Source organism: Aricia agestis, chromosome 9 (genome assembly GCF_905147365.1).
Source record: "Aricia agestis chromosome 9, ilAriAges1.1, whole genome shotgun sequence".
Taxonomy (NCBI): Eukaryota; Metazoa; Arthropoda; class Insecta; order Lepidoptera; family Lycaenidae; genus Aricia; species Aricia agestis.
This window is the reverse complement of record NC_056414.1, coordinates 63,269-79,708: the sequence shown is the minus strand read 5'-3', so window position 1 is coordinate 79,708 and position 16,440 is coordinate 63,269. Positions and strand designations below refer to the sequence as shown.

Below are 16,440 nucleotides of genomic sequence, written 5' to 3'. Positions count from 1 at the left end.
CTTTAAACCTAAGGGCATAAACTGCGTTACGCGTGTGTACGCACGTGAGCACGTCGCGGGCCACGCTTTTGGTGCACGCACGTGAGCACGTTCGCGTGCTTATGCGCGGGCATCGGCGCGTGCATCCGCGTAACGCAGTTTTCTCAGTACAATTTTGACGTTGGAGGTGTACAGTCGAGTAATTATGGATAAATTAATGTTGTATTATTTATCAAGACGACGGCGACGACGAATTGCCAAAAAAAGACGCCAGCCAGTAAGCCCGTACGTTGAATCTAGGTTACTGTGCGGGGAATTCGTGGTGAAGTTTGGTATATTAAGAGAAAATGAAAGGTTTTTTTTCAAATATTTTAAAGTTTCATTACAAGTCTATGATGAATTATATTCAAAACTGGAGCCCTATTTGAAGACTAACAATCTACGATTGAAATCTACGTCAATCGTATCACCAATGGAACGATTTGCAATGACATTGCGGTAAGTAAAGACATTTCGATATTAATAATCATCTTTATTCATGTAAAAAAACAGTCATTATTTAACAAAAGTTTAGAACACTCATATTTTTTTGCCAATTTATGTAAGTCACATTACTGTTTAGCCACATCAAGCAAGAAAGAAGAAGAAGTTCTTATTGTTTCGGCAGTGACACCTGAATATGGCTTAAAATGTTTTTCTTGATGTGGTTCACTCTGTTCTTAGGACCGAAACACATAACCGCACACTTATTAATCATCATATTAATCACAGTTTCTTACATTTATTAATTATATTTTGTTATTTCTAAATTACACAGTTTTATCGTTTTCGTTTTTTTTTTATCTATACCTACTTATTCACTAATTTTTTTATATACTTAATCACAACAGTCATCACAGTGTCTTGCATAAACGCTACGTTACAATTAGTTTTTGATTAATCATTTGAAATACACTAATAAAATCACAGGTTCAAGTTTAAAATAAAAAAACACAATAACAGTTAAAACAGTACAATAAGTCTATGTCTTAATTATATTAATATACCTACCTTACAAAGTATTAATTATAATGACGCATATTGATTGCAAGTTTTTACATATGAATATTTCCCTTATTAATTATTCCCTTCTATTACTAGATCGGGTACTAATATTATTTTAAATTCTTATTTATCATCACAATCATAATCACAGTTTACTACATAAAAGATTAAATTTAAGAAGAGGACATATGAAGGAGCAATGTTATGAGTAGGTTCAAAAAAAAGGTCCATTAAGTAAAAAAGGGGTCTATTGATACACTTTTTTATTTGACCCCAAAATAGGGTTTAGGATAAAAGTGTCCGAATCGACCCCGTTTCTTTCCTTATGAACATTACACCTCAAGGCTTGTAAACTTTTGGCGAATACCCTTGCATATCATAATAATTGCACATGAGACCAGAAAAATATAAATATAAAATTGCGCTTTTTACTAACTTAAATAGTTCTTCATGTTCTTCTCTTTCTTTTGTTCTTAATAATTAAACAGTCTTAATCAAATCTTCAAAGTCTTTCTTGTTACCTATTTATTCATTGTTCGTATCTGATCTTACATTTAAGGATTCTAAATCATTCGTTACCGTATTTTGCGTTAATGTAAGGTCATCAATGGTAATAATCATTTCTTTTTCTATATCAATCAAAGCTTCTAATACTTTCGTACGAAATATTAATTTTTTAAAGCAACTCAATTTTTTTACAGTTGGTAATAATGACTTAAAAAAATTCAAGTCTTCGTCCATATTATCTGCAGTGTTATTCTTCACGCAATTTAACAACTCTAATTCGAAATCAGTTGGCGATTCGCACTTACGTTTCTTGGAAGATCGTGTTTCTTTGGTAACGCTGGAGCTGGTTCTAGGTACATTAATCAAATCTTCTTCAATAATCGTATTATTTTGTGAAGTTCTCGGTGACGCGTTTTGCTCTACTGACTGATTAAAATTGTCTGCCGATTCTTCTCCTTGAGTATTCGAGTTTGAATCTAAAAATGACAGCATGTCATAGTAAATGTATGTTTTATTTGCCCTGGAACCGGAGCCTGATTTAAGTTTTTTTTTAGTAGACCTCACTCTTATATAAGTGTCTCTTGCAGTTTTCCATCTTTGCTGCAGCTTTTTCACTGAAACAATAACACAGGTATTTTATTTTATTACAGATATTTAGTTAGTGGACATACCTTCGTCGATATTCATCTGGCGTATCATACAGGACTAACCACGGTCAGAAAAATAGTAACAGAAGTTTGTCAAATTATAATTGAAAGGTTAAAGGAAGAATGTATACCAAAATTTTCCCGTGCGCTATGGGAAGAGACTGAAAAAGGTTTTTTAACGCAAGCCCAGTTTCCTAACTGCATAGGTGCAATAGACGGAAAACATATACGCATTATAAGACCTCCACATAGTGGTTCCCTCTATTACAACTATAAGCATTACTATTCTATTGTACTGCTTGCAATGTGTAACGCCAACTATGAGTTTACCTATATAAACGTGGGAGTGCAGGGTAAAGAATCTGACTCCGCAATTTTCACACAAAGCCGATTGTACGAACAAATCAACAATGACTTAATAGATATTCCTCCTGCCAAAGCATTGCCCGTAATACACAATGATAAACCAACCAACATTGCTGCAACCGCAGCTTTGCCCTATATTATTGTAGGAGATGAAGCATTTGGGTTATCTAGCCATGTCATGCGGCCATATGCTCGAGCTCTCGATTTAAACTACAAAAAAAAAATATTCAATTATAGGTTAACGAGAGCGCGACGTTATATTGAGTGTACATTTGGTATCATGGCTAATAAATTTCGCATACTCCATCGTCCATTGAACGTTGGAAAAGACAAAGCAATTTGTTTTCTTAAAACAATTTGTATTTTGCATAATTTTATAAGATCAAGAAGTCAAATTAATGACTTTCATGATATTGTCATTATACCAGACCATATACGTTCAGTTCGGGGGTTAATTGGAAATACCCACAGAGATTCGTATACATTACGCGATAACTTCGCAGATTATTTCGTTGCAGACGGACAGCTGTCATGGCAAGATCGCAGTATTTATTGAAGATAGTTGGCTTTTTTATAATTTATGTACATTCAATAATTGAATTTTCACGGTTTTTTACCACACATTTTTTATTAACATAGCAGGCATATTTTAATAATATACCTAATGATTTTATTTGTTAAATTCATCGGATGTAACCAAATAACTTAGATTGTTGTAAACTAAAGTTGAGAGATGTCAAAGAAAAACCTACAAAACTACAAAACGCACGCTTATTTTACAAAGTTACTGGCCCAATTCTAAAACCAATATAATAAATATTTTAGTTGATAATTGTTTTATTTATTTACCTACCGATCCACTGTTTCTGCCCTAAAATGATTTTGAACCCTAAATACACCGATAGTGTAAAGTAGTGTGAAGCTCGCAGTCGTGAACATACTGGTTGTCTCGTGACGCGCAAAATGGCGGCGACCGCGTGGCCGAAAGCAAGAACTTTGGAATCTATCGAGCAATATAAAACCATACCAATATTATGGGACATTGTTCACACGAATTTCACAATGTTCAGAAATACGCAGTATCTCTGCACTAGTTTTGAATATAAGCATGATTTTATATTTACGTAGGTAAATTATTGTAAATATTCCCAGTTTTAATTTTATAGTTGGATTAATTGTTGAAAACATTTAATTGACACAAATAAAATTGAAATAACTAATTATATATAACTAATTGCATAGATTATTAAAAATAAAAATTTGGCGCAAAGAATAGTTTACCTAACCTACGTTATTATAAAATAAATAAAGAGTGTAGGTACTTACCTTGTATGTTTTTTTCTGCTTCACTCCAGTCATCATAATTTTCAAACAGTACTTTACAAATGTCTAGCCATGCTTTTGATTTAGCGTCCCGGTCTTTAAATATTTCGCTTGATTGGTCCCATATGGCAGGACGACACTGAACTTCAACAATTACCCTTTCTGTATCAAAATTTGTCATTTTTTGTTATGGGCCGGGCACGCGCGTGCGGTCGGTTCGAGATAGCGCTGTCAACTGAACAAGCACGCGCGTGCACCCGCTAGCGGGCTTCGCGCGTGGACCCGTCCAACGTGATGCGTGATCACGTCGCGTGCATGCGTGCCCCATTGCACGGAAGTATCACGCGACGGGCTCACGAGCGTGTGCACGCGCATGGGCACGCGCGGGTCGTTTTTGTATGGACACGCGAGAGGCACGCTTAACGCAGTTTATGCCCTAACCTCTTTAAACCTAACCTCTTTAAACCTAACCTCTTTGAACCTAACCTCTTTGAACCTAACCTATTTGAACCTAACCTCTTTGAACCTAACCTCCTTAAACCTAACCTCTTTAAATCTATCCTCTTTGAACCTAACCTCCTTAAACCTAACCTCTTTAAACCTAACCTCTTTAAATCTAACCTCTTTAAACCTAACCTCTTTAAACCTAACCCCTTTTAACCTAACCTTTTTTAACCTAACCTTTTTTAACCTAACTCCTTTAACCTAACCCCTTTTACCTAACATCTTTTAACCTACTCTCTTTAAACCTTACCTCTTTTAACCTAACCACTTTTAACCTTACCACTTTTAACCTAACTTCTTTGAACCTGACCTCTTTAAACCTTACCTCTTTAAACATAACCTCTTTAAACCTAACCTCTTTAAACCTAACCTCTTAAAACCTAACCTCTTTAAACCTAACCCCTTTTAACCTAACCTTTTTTAACCTAAATCCTTTAACCTAACCCCTTTAACCTAACATATTTTAACCTACTCTCTTTAAACCTTACCTCTGTTACCCTCACTTCTTTTAACCTAACCTCTTTTAACCTATCCTTTTTAACCTAACTTCTTTTAACCTAACCTGTTTTGACCTAACCTATTTTAAACTAACTTTTTTTACCTATGAATAATAAAATGAATAAATTTTTAATAATTTTTTCATTTTTGTATCAGTCTTAATGTGGTTTACAGACTACATATTCTATTTACCAAGTTTCAATAGTTAATAGTAGCTCTTATAGTTTCGGGGAAAAGTGGCTGTGCCAAACGCACGGACAGACAGACAGACAGACATGACGAATCTATAAAGGTTCCGTTTTTTGCCATTTGGCTACGGAGCCCTTTAAACGAAAAACTTCGTTTCAAAGAGACTTTTCTAAGTGTGAATGTTAGCTTGTCCGTCACACTACCTCTTTTAACCTAACCACTTTTAACCTTACCACTTTTAACCTAACTTCTTTGAACCTGACCTCTTTAAACCTTACCTCTTTAAACATAACCTCTTTAAACCTAACCTCTTTAAACCTAACCTCTTAAAACCTAACCTCTTTAAACCTAACCCCTTTTAACCTAACCTTTTTTAACCTAAATCCTTTAACCTAACCCCTTTAACCTAACATATTTTAACCTACTCTCTTTAAACCTTACCTCTGTTACCCTCACTTCTTTTAACCTAACCTCTTTTAACCTATCCTTTTTAACCTAACTTCTTTTAACCTAACCTGTTTTGACCTAACCTATTTTAAACTAACTTTTTTTACCTATGAATAATAAAATGAATAAATTTTTAATATTTTTTTCATTTTTGTATCAGTCTTAATGTGGTTTACAGACTACATATTCTATTTACCAAGTTTCAATAGTTAATAGTAGCTCTTATAGTTTCGGGGTAAAGTGGCTGTGCCAAACGCACGGACAGACAGACAGACAGACATGACGAATCTATAAAGGTTCCGTTTTTTGCCATTTGGCTACGGAGCCCTTTAAACGAAAAACTTCTTTTCAAAGAGACTTTTCTAAGTGTGAATGTTAGCTTGTCCGTCACAATAAAATTTCAAGAGCTTATAAAAAAATAGAAAAAATAATTTGCTTTGAGTAGAAAAGCTTCACTCAAACCCACCTTCACCTACCGCATAAGTGACCATTATGCCAATTTGGGTACACCAGCTGTTCCTTACTATAAAATTAAGAAGTTTCATTTTTTTTTCGTGCCGTTTTGGTTTGACTACAAATGGGTTAACCGTTAAGAGGATACACCAGGGGCGAGAAATTGAAAATAGGTATTTGAAAATGTATTGCTGTCTCACCAATCTCAAGTCTCCCACCACAGAGCGCGATAGAGACAACACGACAAAAGTTCTAATAAAAGAACAGAAAATCTTCGATTCGTTGTCCGCTGATTCCTTCTCCAAAACTTAACCGATTTCATTTACTTTTTTCATTAAGAATTAAAGGAAGGCTTGAGCATTGTTCCTATGTTTTAATTTTTTTTTTATATTTTAGCCAGTTTTGTTTTCTGGGTGTTTGAACACAGAGGAAAATCTGGCCATTTTTTATGGGTTTTTGGACGTTCTTATCTTTTTTAATAATAAAATTATGAAAAAAAGGAAAACATAGGGACATGCTAATAGTGGCCATAGATATTCAGGAAAAAAATCATAACTCTACCGGTATTATCCAGGGAGGAAACAGGGGACAGCGTTTGTATGGAAAAACGGCGGTGTGGAATCCTCTTAACGTAACCCCTATTAACCTAACTTCTTGCATTATCCCATTTCCATTCGACCTAATTCTATTCGAACTAAGTCCATTCGACCTGAGTCCATTCGACCTAACTTCATTCGACCTAACTCTATTCGAACATGATTCGAACTAATTCCATTCGGCTAGTGTCAAATTGACAACTTGTTTTTGAACATAAAATTTCGCCATCATGGCACAAGCTGCGGAAGCGCAAGCAGTTAGGACAGCGGTTTTGGCTCTATTGGGTCAGGTTCCAAACTCAGGCTAGTTTTCTTCTTTTAACCGAGAAAATGTCGATCATCTAGAATCTAGATATTTATGGTTAATTTTAATTTGTCAGCCAAAATTCAGATAAGCATGATATTTGAAGGATTCCATGACTCGAAGTTGGCTGTTGGCATAACTTCTGAAAGATGTCGCTGACTCGATTTTTTTTTTTTTTTACTTTACAGTAAATAAGTATTTTCACTAAAAACATACTGTAAAATACATATTTCTACCTAAAACATAGTTTAAAATACACATTTCTTTATACGTGGGAGAGCCATGCTTCGTCACGAATAGGCCGGCTCGACCGGAGAAATACCACGTTCTCACAGAAAACTGGCGTAAAACAGCGCTTGCGCTGTTTCACGCCAGTGAGTGAGTTGCCTGCAGCTCTTCTGATGCTGCGAGTGTCCATGAGCGACGGAAGTAGCTTTCCATCAGGTGACCCGTTTGCTCGTTTGCCCTGTGTTGTGTGTGTGTTGTTTGTGCAAACAAATGTTTTTTTTTTTTCATATTACTAATTAACACGTTCGCTGCATTATAAGGCTTAAACGCCCGATGCATGTACGCGAGCTCTGTGCGGAGGCGAGAAACGGCGAACTTCCCCTGGTGCGGGGGCTGTATAATGAGTACGGTACGGTACGGTTTTGTACAATTTGCCAGTTGTAGCCAGTAGCCATCTTGACACTGGTACCGATGACTCACTGCGAGTGCGCACTTATTATTCTCAAGAGCACTGTCATTGTCATACAACTATGTTGGCTCCAACAATAATGTATTTTTTGTTGAAAGTGGGTGAGGTCGAACACCTTGACATCACTCTAATACCCGGTTTCTCTACATCATCATCAGGCTGACCACACGCTTAGACGTGGGAGAGACATGCTTCGGCACGAATGGAGCTCGAGGAATACCACGTTTTCACAGAAAACCGGCGTGAAACAGTGAGTAAGTGAGTTTACCGGAGGCCCAATCCCCTACCCTATTCTCTTCCCTACTCTCCCCTATTCCCTTCCCTCCCCATCCCTACCCTCCCCTAATGCTGCAAGAGTCTATGGGCGTTGGGCGTATGGTCGGAAGTTGCTTTCCATCAGGTGACCCGTTTTCTCGTTTGCCCCCTTTTTCATAAAAAAAAGTAACAAATGTTTTTTTTTCATATTACTAATTAACACGTTCGCTGCGTTATAAGGCTTAAACGCCCGATGCATGTACGCGAGCTCTGTGCGGAGGCGAGAAACGGCGAACTTCCCCTGGTGCGGGGGCTGTATAATGAGTATTTTTGTATGTTAAAAGAAGACAAGTATAGGTTTGAGTTTAGGACTTTAAGGGCTACTTGATAAAGCATTAAAATCATGCTAAGGTCTTTCGACCTGATAACGCACTGATTAATATTTTTTCCATTCCTCGCGGGTAACGGGTCGAAAGACCCGTTATAGATCACAGGATCGATCCACCCCTTTCCGCACTGGTATAGGTAATTGAATTGTTTACTTCATATTAGTGTTGTGACGTAATTATCGGGAGTGGTACGGTAGTGCATTTACACAGACATTTGTTTACGTTTGAGATATTTTATTGGTATTAAATCATTAATAATACCTCGGCCAAATAAACAATGTAGAATAATGCTTGAATAAATGTTTCAGCAAGGAAGAAATCGTGAAAGTGAACGTTCTGATATAGATTATTTGAAAAATGACAAAAAAAAAATTCACAGCAAAATCCTTACTGACCTGTTATTTTTTCAAAATAACAGGCCAGATATTTTTTTTTGTTTCTTCAATAAATGATAATATTAAAAATTATATGTCGATAACTCATTTCCCATCACTAAAACTCTCTTAAATAAACCTACAATTCAGTGCGGTATCGGGTTACAAGACCTTATATATATTTTTGTATATATCTCTCAAGTAAATAGTAGGAATCCAGGGCGAAGCCAGCACCATAACCACTAACTCTTCTACGATCGATATTGATTGGTGGATTTCCAAATTTTTTTAAGTTTTCGCATAGTTACAGTCATTTATACCGGTTGATACCTTACTGGGTCAATAAGCCCTATACCGCAGCGGCGGAGAGTTTAAGTATAAGAAGAATCGGCCTGATAACGCACCATATAAAAAACCGTCTCTTTAAGTCCCGCAGCGAAGGTGTTAAACCAAATTAATTAAAGAAAATAAAACCGTTACCCAATTTGAAAAAGTCACAGGTTTAGGTTTAGATTTAGATTTAGGTTTAGGTTTAGGTTTAGGTTTAGGTTTAGGTTTAGGTTAAGGTTTAGGTTTAGGTTTAGGTTTAGGTTTAGGTTTAGGTTTAGGTTTAGGTTTAGGTTTAGGTTTAGGTTTAGGTTTAGGTTTAGGTTTAGGTTTAGGTTTAGGTTTAGGTTTAGGTTTAGGTTTAGGTTTAGGTTTAGGTTTAGGTTTAGGTTTAGGTTTAGGTTTAGGTTTAGGTTTAGGTTTAGGTTTAGGTTTAGGTTTAGGTTTAGGTTTAGGTTTAGGTTTAGGTTTAGGTTTAGGTTTAGGTTTAGGTTTAGGTTTAGGTTTAGGTTTAGGTTTAGGTTTAGGTTTAGGTTTAGGTTTAGGTTTTGGTTTAGGTTTAGGTTTAGGTTTAGGTTTAGGTTTAGGTTTAGGTTTAGGTTTAGGTTTAGGTTTAGGTTTAGGTTTAGGTTTAGGTTTAGGTTTAGGTTTAGGTTTAGGTTTAGGTTTAGGTTTAGGTTTAGGTTTAGGTTTAGGTTTAGGTTTAGGTTTAGGTTTAGGTTTAGGTTTAGGTTTAGGTTTAGGTTTAGGTTTAGGTTTAGGTTTAGGTTTAGGTTTAGGTTTAGGTTTAGGTTTAGGTTTAGGTTTAGGTTTAGGTTTAGGTTTAGGTTAGGTTAGGTTAGGTTAGGTTAGGTTAGGTTAGGTTAGGTTAGGTTAGGTTCCCCCCGATGGTTGCACGTCTTGTCGTGGCGGTGGGGCTTAGTAACCGCGGCTTGGACAACCGCGGTGAAGCAAAGAGGCAACCAGGGCCGGCCGGTGTCGCCGCCTGGCCCGAGGAGGGCGCTCCCAGCGGACTGGAGGAGTCCGCTGCGGATGCGCACCGAGGTGGGGCCGCAGAGGAAGAGGCAAGTAGGTATTACGGTGCGCCGCTTGCCCTATCCTCTGCGGCCGAGGACGGATCGCGGGGGGGGGGAGGCATTGTGGTAGGTTGCCGCTTTCCCTACCCCCCCTGCGGGCATTGGTGGGGCCGCAGAGGAAGAGGCAAGTAGGTATTACGGTGCGCCGCTTGCCCTATCCTCTGCGGCCGAGGTGTGGTCGGTGGCAGAGCCACAGACCTGATCTGCCACATGGCCTCCAAGTAGCAGACTCGGGGGGCGTCTGCTACAGCCTTGGTGGGGGCCGAGGAGGAGGGCGCATGTGTTGTGCGCCCATCATGGAGTCTTCGGGCCGCTGGCGGGGTCGCAGATGTGTGTATCGTTCCTGTGGCCCCGTCAATATGCGGCGTGGCGGTAGATGGGGGGGGGGGGGTTTAGTGGGTATACCGTGGTCTCATTAGCTACGGGAGTCCCACATAACCGCTCGGGTCGCCCCCTGCGCCTGGGTGGTATGCGTAATGCATTTCCCCCTCCGGAAAAAAAAAAAAAAAAGGTTAGGTTAGGTTAGGTTAGGTTAGGTTAGGTTAGGTTAGGTTAGGTTAGGTTAGGTTAGGTTAGGTTAGGTTAGGTTAGGTTAGGTTAGGTTAGGTTAGGTTAGGTTAGGTTAGGTTAGGTTAGGTTCCCCCCGATGGTTGCACGCCTTGTCGTGGCGGTGGGGCTCTAGTAACCGCGGCTTGGACAACCGCGGTGAAGCGAAGAGGCAACCAGGGCCGGCCGGTGTCGCCGCCTGGCCCGAGGAGGGCGCTCCCAGCGGACTGGAGGAGTCCGCTGCGGATGCGCACCGAGGTGGGGCCGCAGAGGAAGAGGCAAGTAGGTATTACGGTGCGCCGCTTGCCCTATCCTCTGCGGCCGAGGACGGATCGCGGGGGGGAGAGGCATTGTGGTAGGTTGCCGCTTTCCCTACCCCCCCTGCGAGCTGGCGGGGCCGTTCCGTTTGAACGGCATTGGTGGGGCCGCAGAGGAAGAGGCAAGTAGGTATTACGATGCGCCGCTTGCCCTATCCTCTGCGGCCGAGGTGTGGTCGGTGGCAGAGCCACAGACCTGATCTGCCACATGGCCTCCAAGTAGCAGACTCGGGGGGCGTCTGCTACAGCCTTGGTGGGGGCCGAGGAGGAGGGCGCATGTGTTGTGCGCCCATAGTGGAGTCTTCGGGCCGCTGGCGGGGTCGCAGATGTGTGTATCGTTCCTGTGGCCCCGTCAATATGCGGCGTGGCGGAAGATGGGGGGGGGGTTTTAGTGGGTATACCGTGGTCTCATTAGCTACGGGAGTCCCACATAACCACTCGGGTCGCCCCCTGCGCCTGGGTGGTATGCGTAATGCATTTCCCCCTCCGGAAAAAAAAAAAAAAAAAAAAAAAAAAAAGGTTAGGTTAGGTTAGGTTAGGTTAGGTTAGGTTAGGTTAGGTTAGGTTAGGTTAGGTTAGGTTAGGTTAGGTTAGGTTAGGTTAGGTTAGGTTAGGTTAGGTTAGGTTAGGTTAGGTTAGGTTAGGTTAGGTTAGGTTAGGTTAGGTTAGGTTAGGTTAGGTTAGGTTAGGTTAGGTTAGGTTAGGTTAGGTTAGGTTAGGTTAGGTTAGGTTAGGTTAGGTTAGGTTAGGTTAGGTTAGGTTAGGTTAGGTTAGGTTAGGTTAGGTTAGGTTAGGTTAGGTTAGGTTAGGTTAGGTTAGGTTAGGTTAGGTTAGGTTAGGTTAGGTTAGGTTAGGTTAGGTTAGGTTAGGTTAGGTTAGGTTAGGTTAGGTTAGGTTAGGTTAGGTTAGGTTAGGTTAGGTTAGGTTAGGTTAGGTTAGGTTAGGTTAGGTTAGGTTAGGTTAGGTTAGGTTAGGTTAGGTTAGGTTAGGTTAGGTTAGGTTAGGTTAGGTTAGGTTAGGTTAGGTTAGGTTAGGTTAGGTTAGGTTAGGTTAGGTTAGGTTAGGTTAGGTTAGGTTAGGTTAGGTTAGGTTAGGTTAGGTTAGGTTAGGTTAGGTTAGGTTAGGTTAGGTTAGGTTAGGTTAGGTTCCCCCCGATGGTTGCACGCCTTGTCGTGGCGGTGGGGCTCTAGTAACCGCGGCTTGGACAACCGCGGTGAAGCGAAGAGGCAACCAGGGCCGGCCGGTGTCGCCGCCTGGCCCGAGGAGGGCGCTCCCAGCGGACTGGAGGAGTCCGCTGCGGATGCGCACCGAGGTGGGGCCGCAGAGGAAGAGGCAAGTAGGTATTACGGTGCGCCGCTTGCCCTATCCTCTGCGGCCGAGGACGGATCGCGGGGGGGAGAGGCATTGTGGTAGGTTGCCGCTTTCCCTACCCCCCCTGCGAGCTGGCGGGGCCGTTCCGCTTGAACGGCATTGGTGGGGCCGCAGAGGAAGAGGCAAGTAGGTATTACGGAGCGCCGCTTGCCCTATCCTCTGCGGCCGAGGTGTGGTCGGTGGCAGAGCCACAGACCTGATCTGCCACATGGCCTCCAAGTAGCAGACTCGGGGGGCGTCTGCTACAGCCTTGGTGGGGGCCGAGGAGGAGGGCGCACGTGTTGTGCGCCCATCGTGGAGTCTTCGGGCCGCTGGCGGGGTCGCAGATGTGTGTATCGTTCCTGTGGCCCCGTCAATACGCGGCGTGGCGGAAGATGGGGGGGGGGTTTTAGTGGGTATACCGTGGTCTCATTAGCTACGGGAGTCCCACATAACCACTCGGGTCGCCCCCTGCGCCTGGGTGGTATGCGTAATGCATTTCCCCCTCCGGGAAAAAAAAAAAAAAAAAAAGGTTAGGTTAGGTTAGGTTAGGTTAGGTTAGGTTAGGTTAGGTTAGGTTAGGTTAGGTTAGGTTAGGTTAGGTTAGGTTAGGTTAGGTTAGGTTAGGTTAGGTTAGGTTAGGTTAGGTTAGGTTAGGTTAGGTTAGGTTAGGTTAGGTTAGGTTAGGTTAGGTTAGGTTAGGTTAGGTTAGGTTAGGTTAGGTTAGGTTAGGTTAGGTTAGGTTAGGTTAGGTTAGGTTAGGTTAGGTTAGGTTAGGTTAGGTTAGGTTAGGTTAGGTTAGGTTAGGTTAGGTTAGGTTAGGTTAGGTTAGGTTAGGTTAGGTTAGGTTAGGTTAGGTTAGGTTAGGTTAGGTTAGGTTAGGTTAGGTTAGGTTAGGTTAGGTTAGGTTAGGTTAGGTTAGGTTAGGTTAGGTTAGGTTAGGTTAGGTTAGGTTAGGTTAGGTTAGGTTAGGTTAGGTTAGGTTAGGTTAGGTTAGGTTAGGTTAGGTTAGGTTAGGTTAGGTTAGGTTAGGTTAGGTTAGGTTAGGTTAGGTTAGGTTAGGTTAGGTTAGGTTAGGTTAGGTTAGGTTAGGTTAGGTTAGGTTAGGTTAGGTTAGGTTAGGTTAGGTTAGGTTAGGTTAGGTTAGGTTAGGTTAGGTTAGGTTAGGTTAGGTTAGGTTAGGTTAGGTTAGGTTAGGTTAGGTTAGGTTAGGTTAGGTTAGGTTAGGTTAGGTTAGGTTAGGTTAGGTTAGGTTAGGTTAGGTTAGGTTAGGTTAGGTTAGGTTAGGTTAGGTTAGGTTAGGTTAGGTTAGGTTAGGTTAGGTTAGGTTAGGTTAGGTTAGGTTAGGTTAGGTTAGGTTAGGTTAGGTTAGGTTAGGTTAGGTTAGGTTAGGTTAGGTTAGGTTAGGTTAGGTTAGGTTAGGTTAGGTTAGGTTAGGTTAGGTTAGGTTAGGTTAGGTTAGGTTAGGTTAGGTTAGGTTAGGTTAGGTTAGGTTAGGTTAGGTTAGGTTAGGTTAGGTTAGGTTAGGTTAGGTTAGGTTAGGTTAGGTTAGGTTAGGTTAGGTTAGGTTAGGTTAGGTTAGGTTAGGTTAGGTTAGGTTAGGTTAGGTTAGGTTAGGTTAGGTTAGGTTAGGTTAGGTTAGGTTAGGTTAGGTTAGGTTAGGTTAGGTTAGGTTAGGTTAGGTTAGGTTAGGTTAGGTTAGGTTAGGTTAGGTTAGGTTAGGTTAGGTTAGGTTAGGCTAGGTTAGGTTAGGTTAGGTTAGGTTAGGTTAGGTTAGGTTAGGTTAGGTTAGGTTAGGTTAGGTTAGGTTAGGTTAGGTTAGGTTAGGTTAGGTTAGGTTAGGTTAGGTTAGGTTAGGTTAGGTTAGGTTAGGTTAGGTTAGGTTAGGTTAGGTTAGGTTAGGTTAGGTTAGGTTAGGTTAGGTTAGGTTAGGTTAGGTTAGGTTAGGTTAGGTTAGGTTAGGTTAGGTTAGGTTAGGTTAGGTTAGGTTAGGTTAGGTTAGGTTAGGTTAGGTTAGGTTAGGTTAGGTTAGGTTAGGTTAGGTTAGGTTAGGTTAGGTTAGGTTAGGTTAGGTTAGGTTAGGTTAGGTTAGGTTAGGTTAGGTTAGGTTAGGTTAGGTTAGGTTAGGTTAGGTTAGGTTAGGTTAGGTTAGGTTAGGTTAGGTTAGGTTAGGTTAGGTTAGGTTAGGTTAGGTTAGGTTAGGTTAGGTTAGGTTAGGTTAGGTTAGGTTAGGTTAGGTTAGGTTAGGTTAGGTTAGGTTAGGTTAGGTTAGGTTAGGTTAGGTTAGGTTAGGTTAGGTTAGGTTAGGTTAGGTTAGGTTAGGTTAGGTTAGGTTAGGTTAGGTTAGGTTAGGTTAGGTTAGGTTAGGTTAGGTTAGGTTAGGTTAGGTTAGGTTAGGTTAGGTTAGGTTAGGTTAGGTTAGGTTAGGTTAGGTTAGGTTAGGTTAGGTTAGGTTAGGTTAGGTTAGGTTAGGTTAGGTTAGGTTAGGTTAGGTTAGGTTAGGTTAGGTTAGGTTAGGTTAGGTTAGGTTAGGTTAGGTTAGGTTAGGTTAGGTTAGGTTAGGTTAGGTTAGGTTAGGTTAGGTTAGGTTAGGTTAGGTTAGGTTAGGTTAGGTTAGGTTAGGTTAGGTTAGGTTAGGTTAGGTTAGGTTAGGTTAGGTTAGGTTAGGTTAGGTTAGGTTAGGTTAGGTTAGGTTAGGTTAGGTTAGGTTAGGTTAGGTTAGGTTAGGTTAGGTTAGGTTAGGTTAGGTTAGGTTAGGTTAGGTTAGGTTAGGTTAGGTTAGGTTAGGTTAGGTTAGGTTAGGTTAGGTTAGGTTAGGTTAGGTTAGGTTAGGTTAGGTTAGGTTAGGTTAGGTTAGGTTAGGTTAGGTTAGGTTAGGTTAGGTTAGGTTAGGTTAGGTTAGGTTAGGTTAGGTTAGGTTAGGTTAGGTTAGGTTAGGTTAGGTTAGGTTAGGTTAGGTTAGGTTAGGTTAGGTTAGGTTAGGTTAGGTTAGGTTAGGTTAGGTTAGGTTAGGTTAGGTTAGGTTAGGTTAGGTTAGGTTAGGTTAGGTTAGGTTAGGTTAGGTTAGGTTAGGTTAGGTTAGGTTAGGTTAGGTTAGGTTAGGTTAGGTTAGGTTAGGTTAGGTTAGGTTAGGTTAGGTTAGGTTAGGTTAGGTTAGGTTAGGTTAGGTTAGGTTAGGTTAGGTTAGGTTAGGTTAGGTTAGGTTAGGTTAGGTTAGGTTAGGTTAGGTTAGGTTAGGTTAGGTTAGGTTAGGTTAGGTTAGGTTAGGTTAGGTTAGGTTAGGTTAGGTTAGGTTAGGTTAGGTTAGGTTAGGTTAGGTTAGGTTAGGTTAGGTTAGGTTAGGTTAGGTTAGGTTAGGTTAGGTTAGGTTAGGTTAGGTTAGGTTAGGTTAGGTTAGGTTAGGTTAGGTTAGGTTAGGTTAGGTTAGGTTAGGTTAGGTTAGGTTAGGTTAGGTTAGGTTAGGTTAGGTTAGGTTAGGTTAGGTTAGGTTAGGTTAGGTTAGGTTAGGTTAGGTTAGGTTAGGTTAGGTTAGGTTAGGTTAGGTTAGGTTAGGTTAGGTTAGGTTAGGTTAGGTTAGGTTAGGTTAGGTTAGGTTAGGTTAGGTTAGGTTAGGTTAGGCTAGGTTAGGTTAGGTTAGGTTAGGTTAGGTTAGGTTAGGTTAGGTTAGGTTAGGTTAGGTTAGGTTAGGTTAGGTTAGGTTAGGTTAGGTTAGGTTAGGTTAGGTTAGGTTAGGTTAGGTTAGGTTAGGTTAGGTTAGGTTAGGTTAGGTTAGGTTAGGTTAGGTTAGGTTAGGTTAGGTTAGGTTAGGTTAGGTTAGGTTAGGTTAGGTTAGGTTAGGTTAGGTTAGGCTAGGTTAGGTTAGGTTAGGTTAGGTTAGGTTAGGTTAGGTTAGGTTAGGTTAGGTTAGGTTAGGTTAGGTTAGGTTAGGTTAGGTTAGGTTAGGTTAGGTTAGGTTAGGTTAGGTTAGGTTAGGTTAGGTTAGGTTAGGTTAGGTTAGGTTAGGTTAGGTTAGGTTAGGTTAGGTTAGGTTAGGTTAGGTTAGGTTAGGTTAGGTTAGGTTAGGTTAGGTTAGGTTAGGTTAGGTTAGGTTAGGTTAGGTTAGGTTAGGTTAGGTTAGGTTAGGTTAGGTTAGGTTAGGTTAGGTTAGGTTAGGTTAGGTTAGGTTAGGTTAGGTTAGGTTAGGTTAGGTTAGGTTAGGTTAGGTTAGGTTAGGTTAGGTTAGGTTAGGTTAGGTTAGGTTAGGTTAGGTTAG

General features: G+C 40.8%; 1 protein-coding gene across 2 annotated transcripts; it reads left to right on the top strand.

The window, feature by feature from the left end:
• Positions 1–207: 207 nt before the first annotated feature.
• LOC121730205 lies at positions 208–3,876 on the top strand. Of its 2 annotated transcripts, XR_006036077.1 has the most exons (3): positions 208–477; positions 1,725–1,883; positions 2,181–3,876. XR_006036077.1 is itself a non-coding variant. In XM_042119152.1 (2 exons), the coding sequence occupies exons 1-2, from the start codon at positions 452–454 to the stop codon at positions 3,097–3,099; spliced, it is 945 nt and encodes a 314-aa protein (XP_041975086.1). In that variant the 5' UTR covers positions 208–451; the 3' UTR covers positions 3,100–3,876. The 2 variants fall into 2 exon arrangements, 1 of the variants encoding a protein (XP_041975086.1); XM_042119152.1 differs by lacking the exon at positions 1,725–1,883.
• Positions 3,877–16,440: the final 12,564 nt, after the last annotated feature.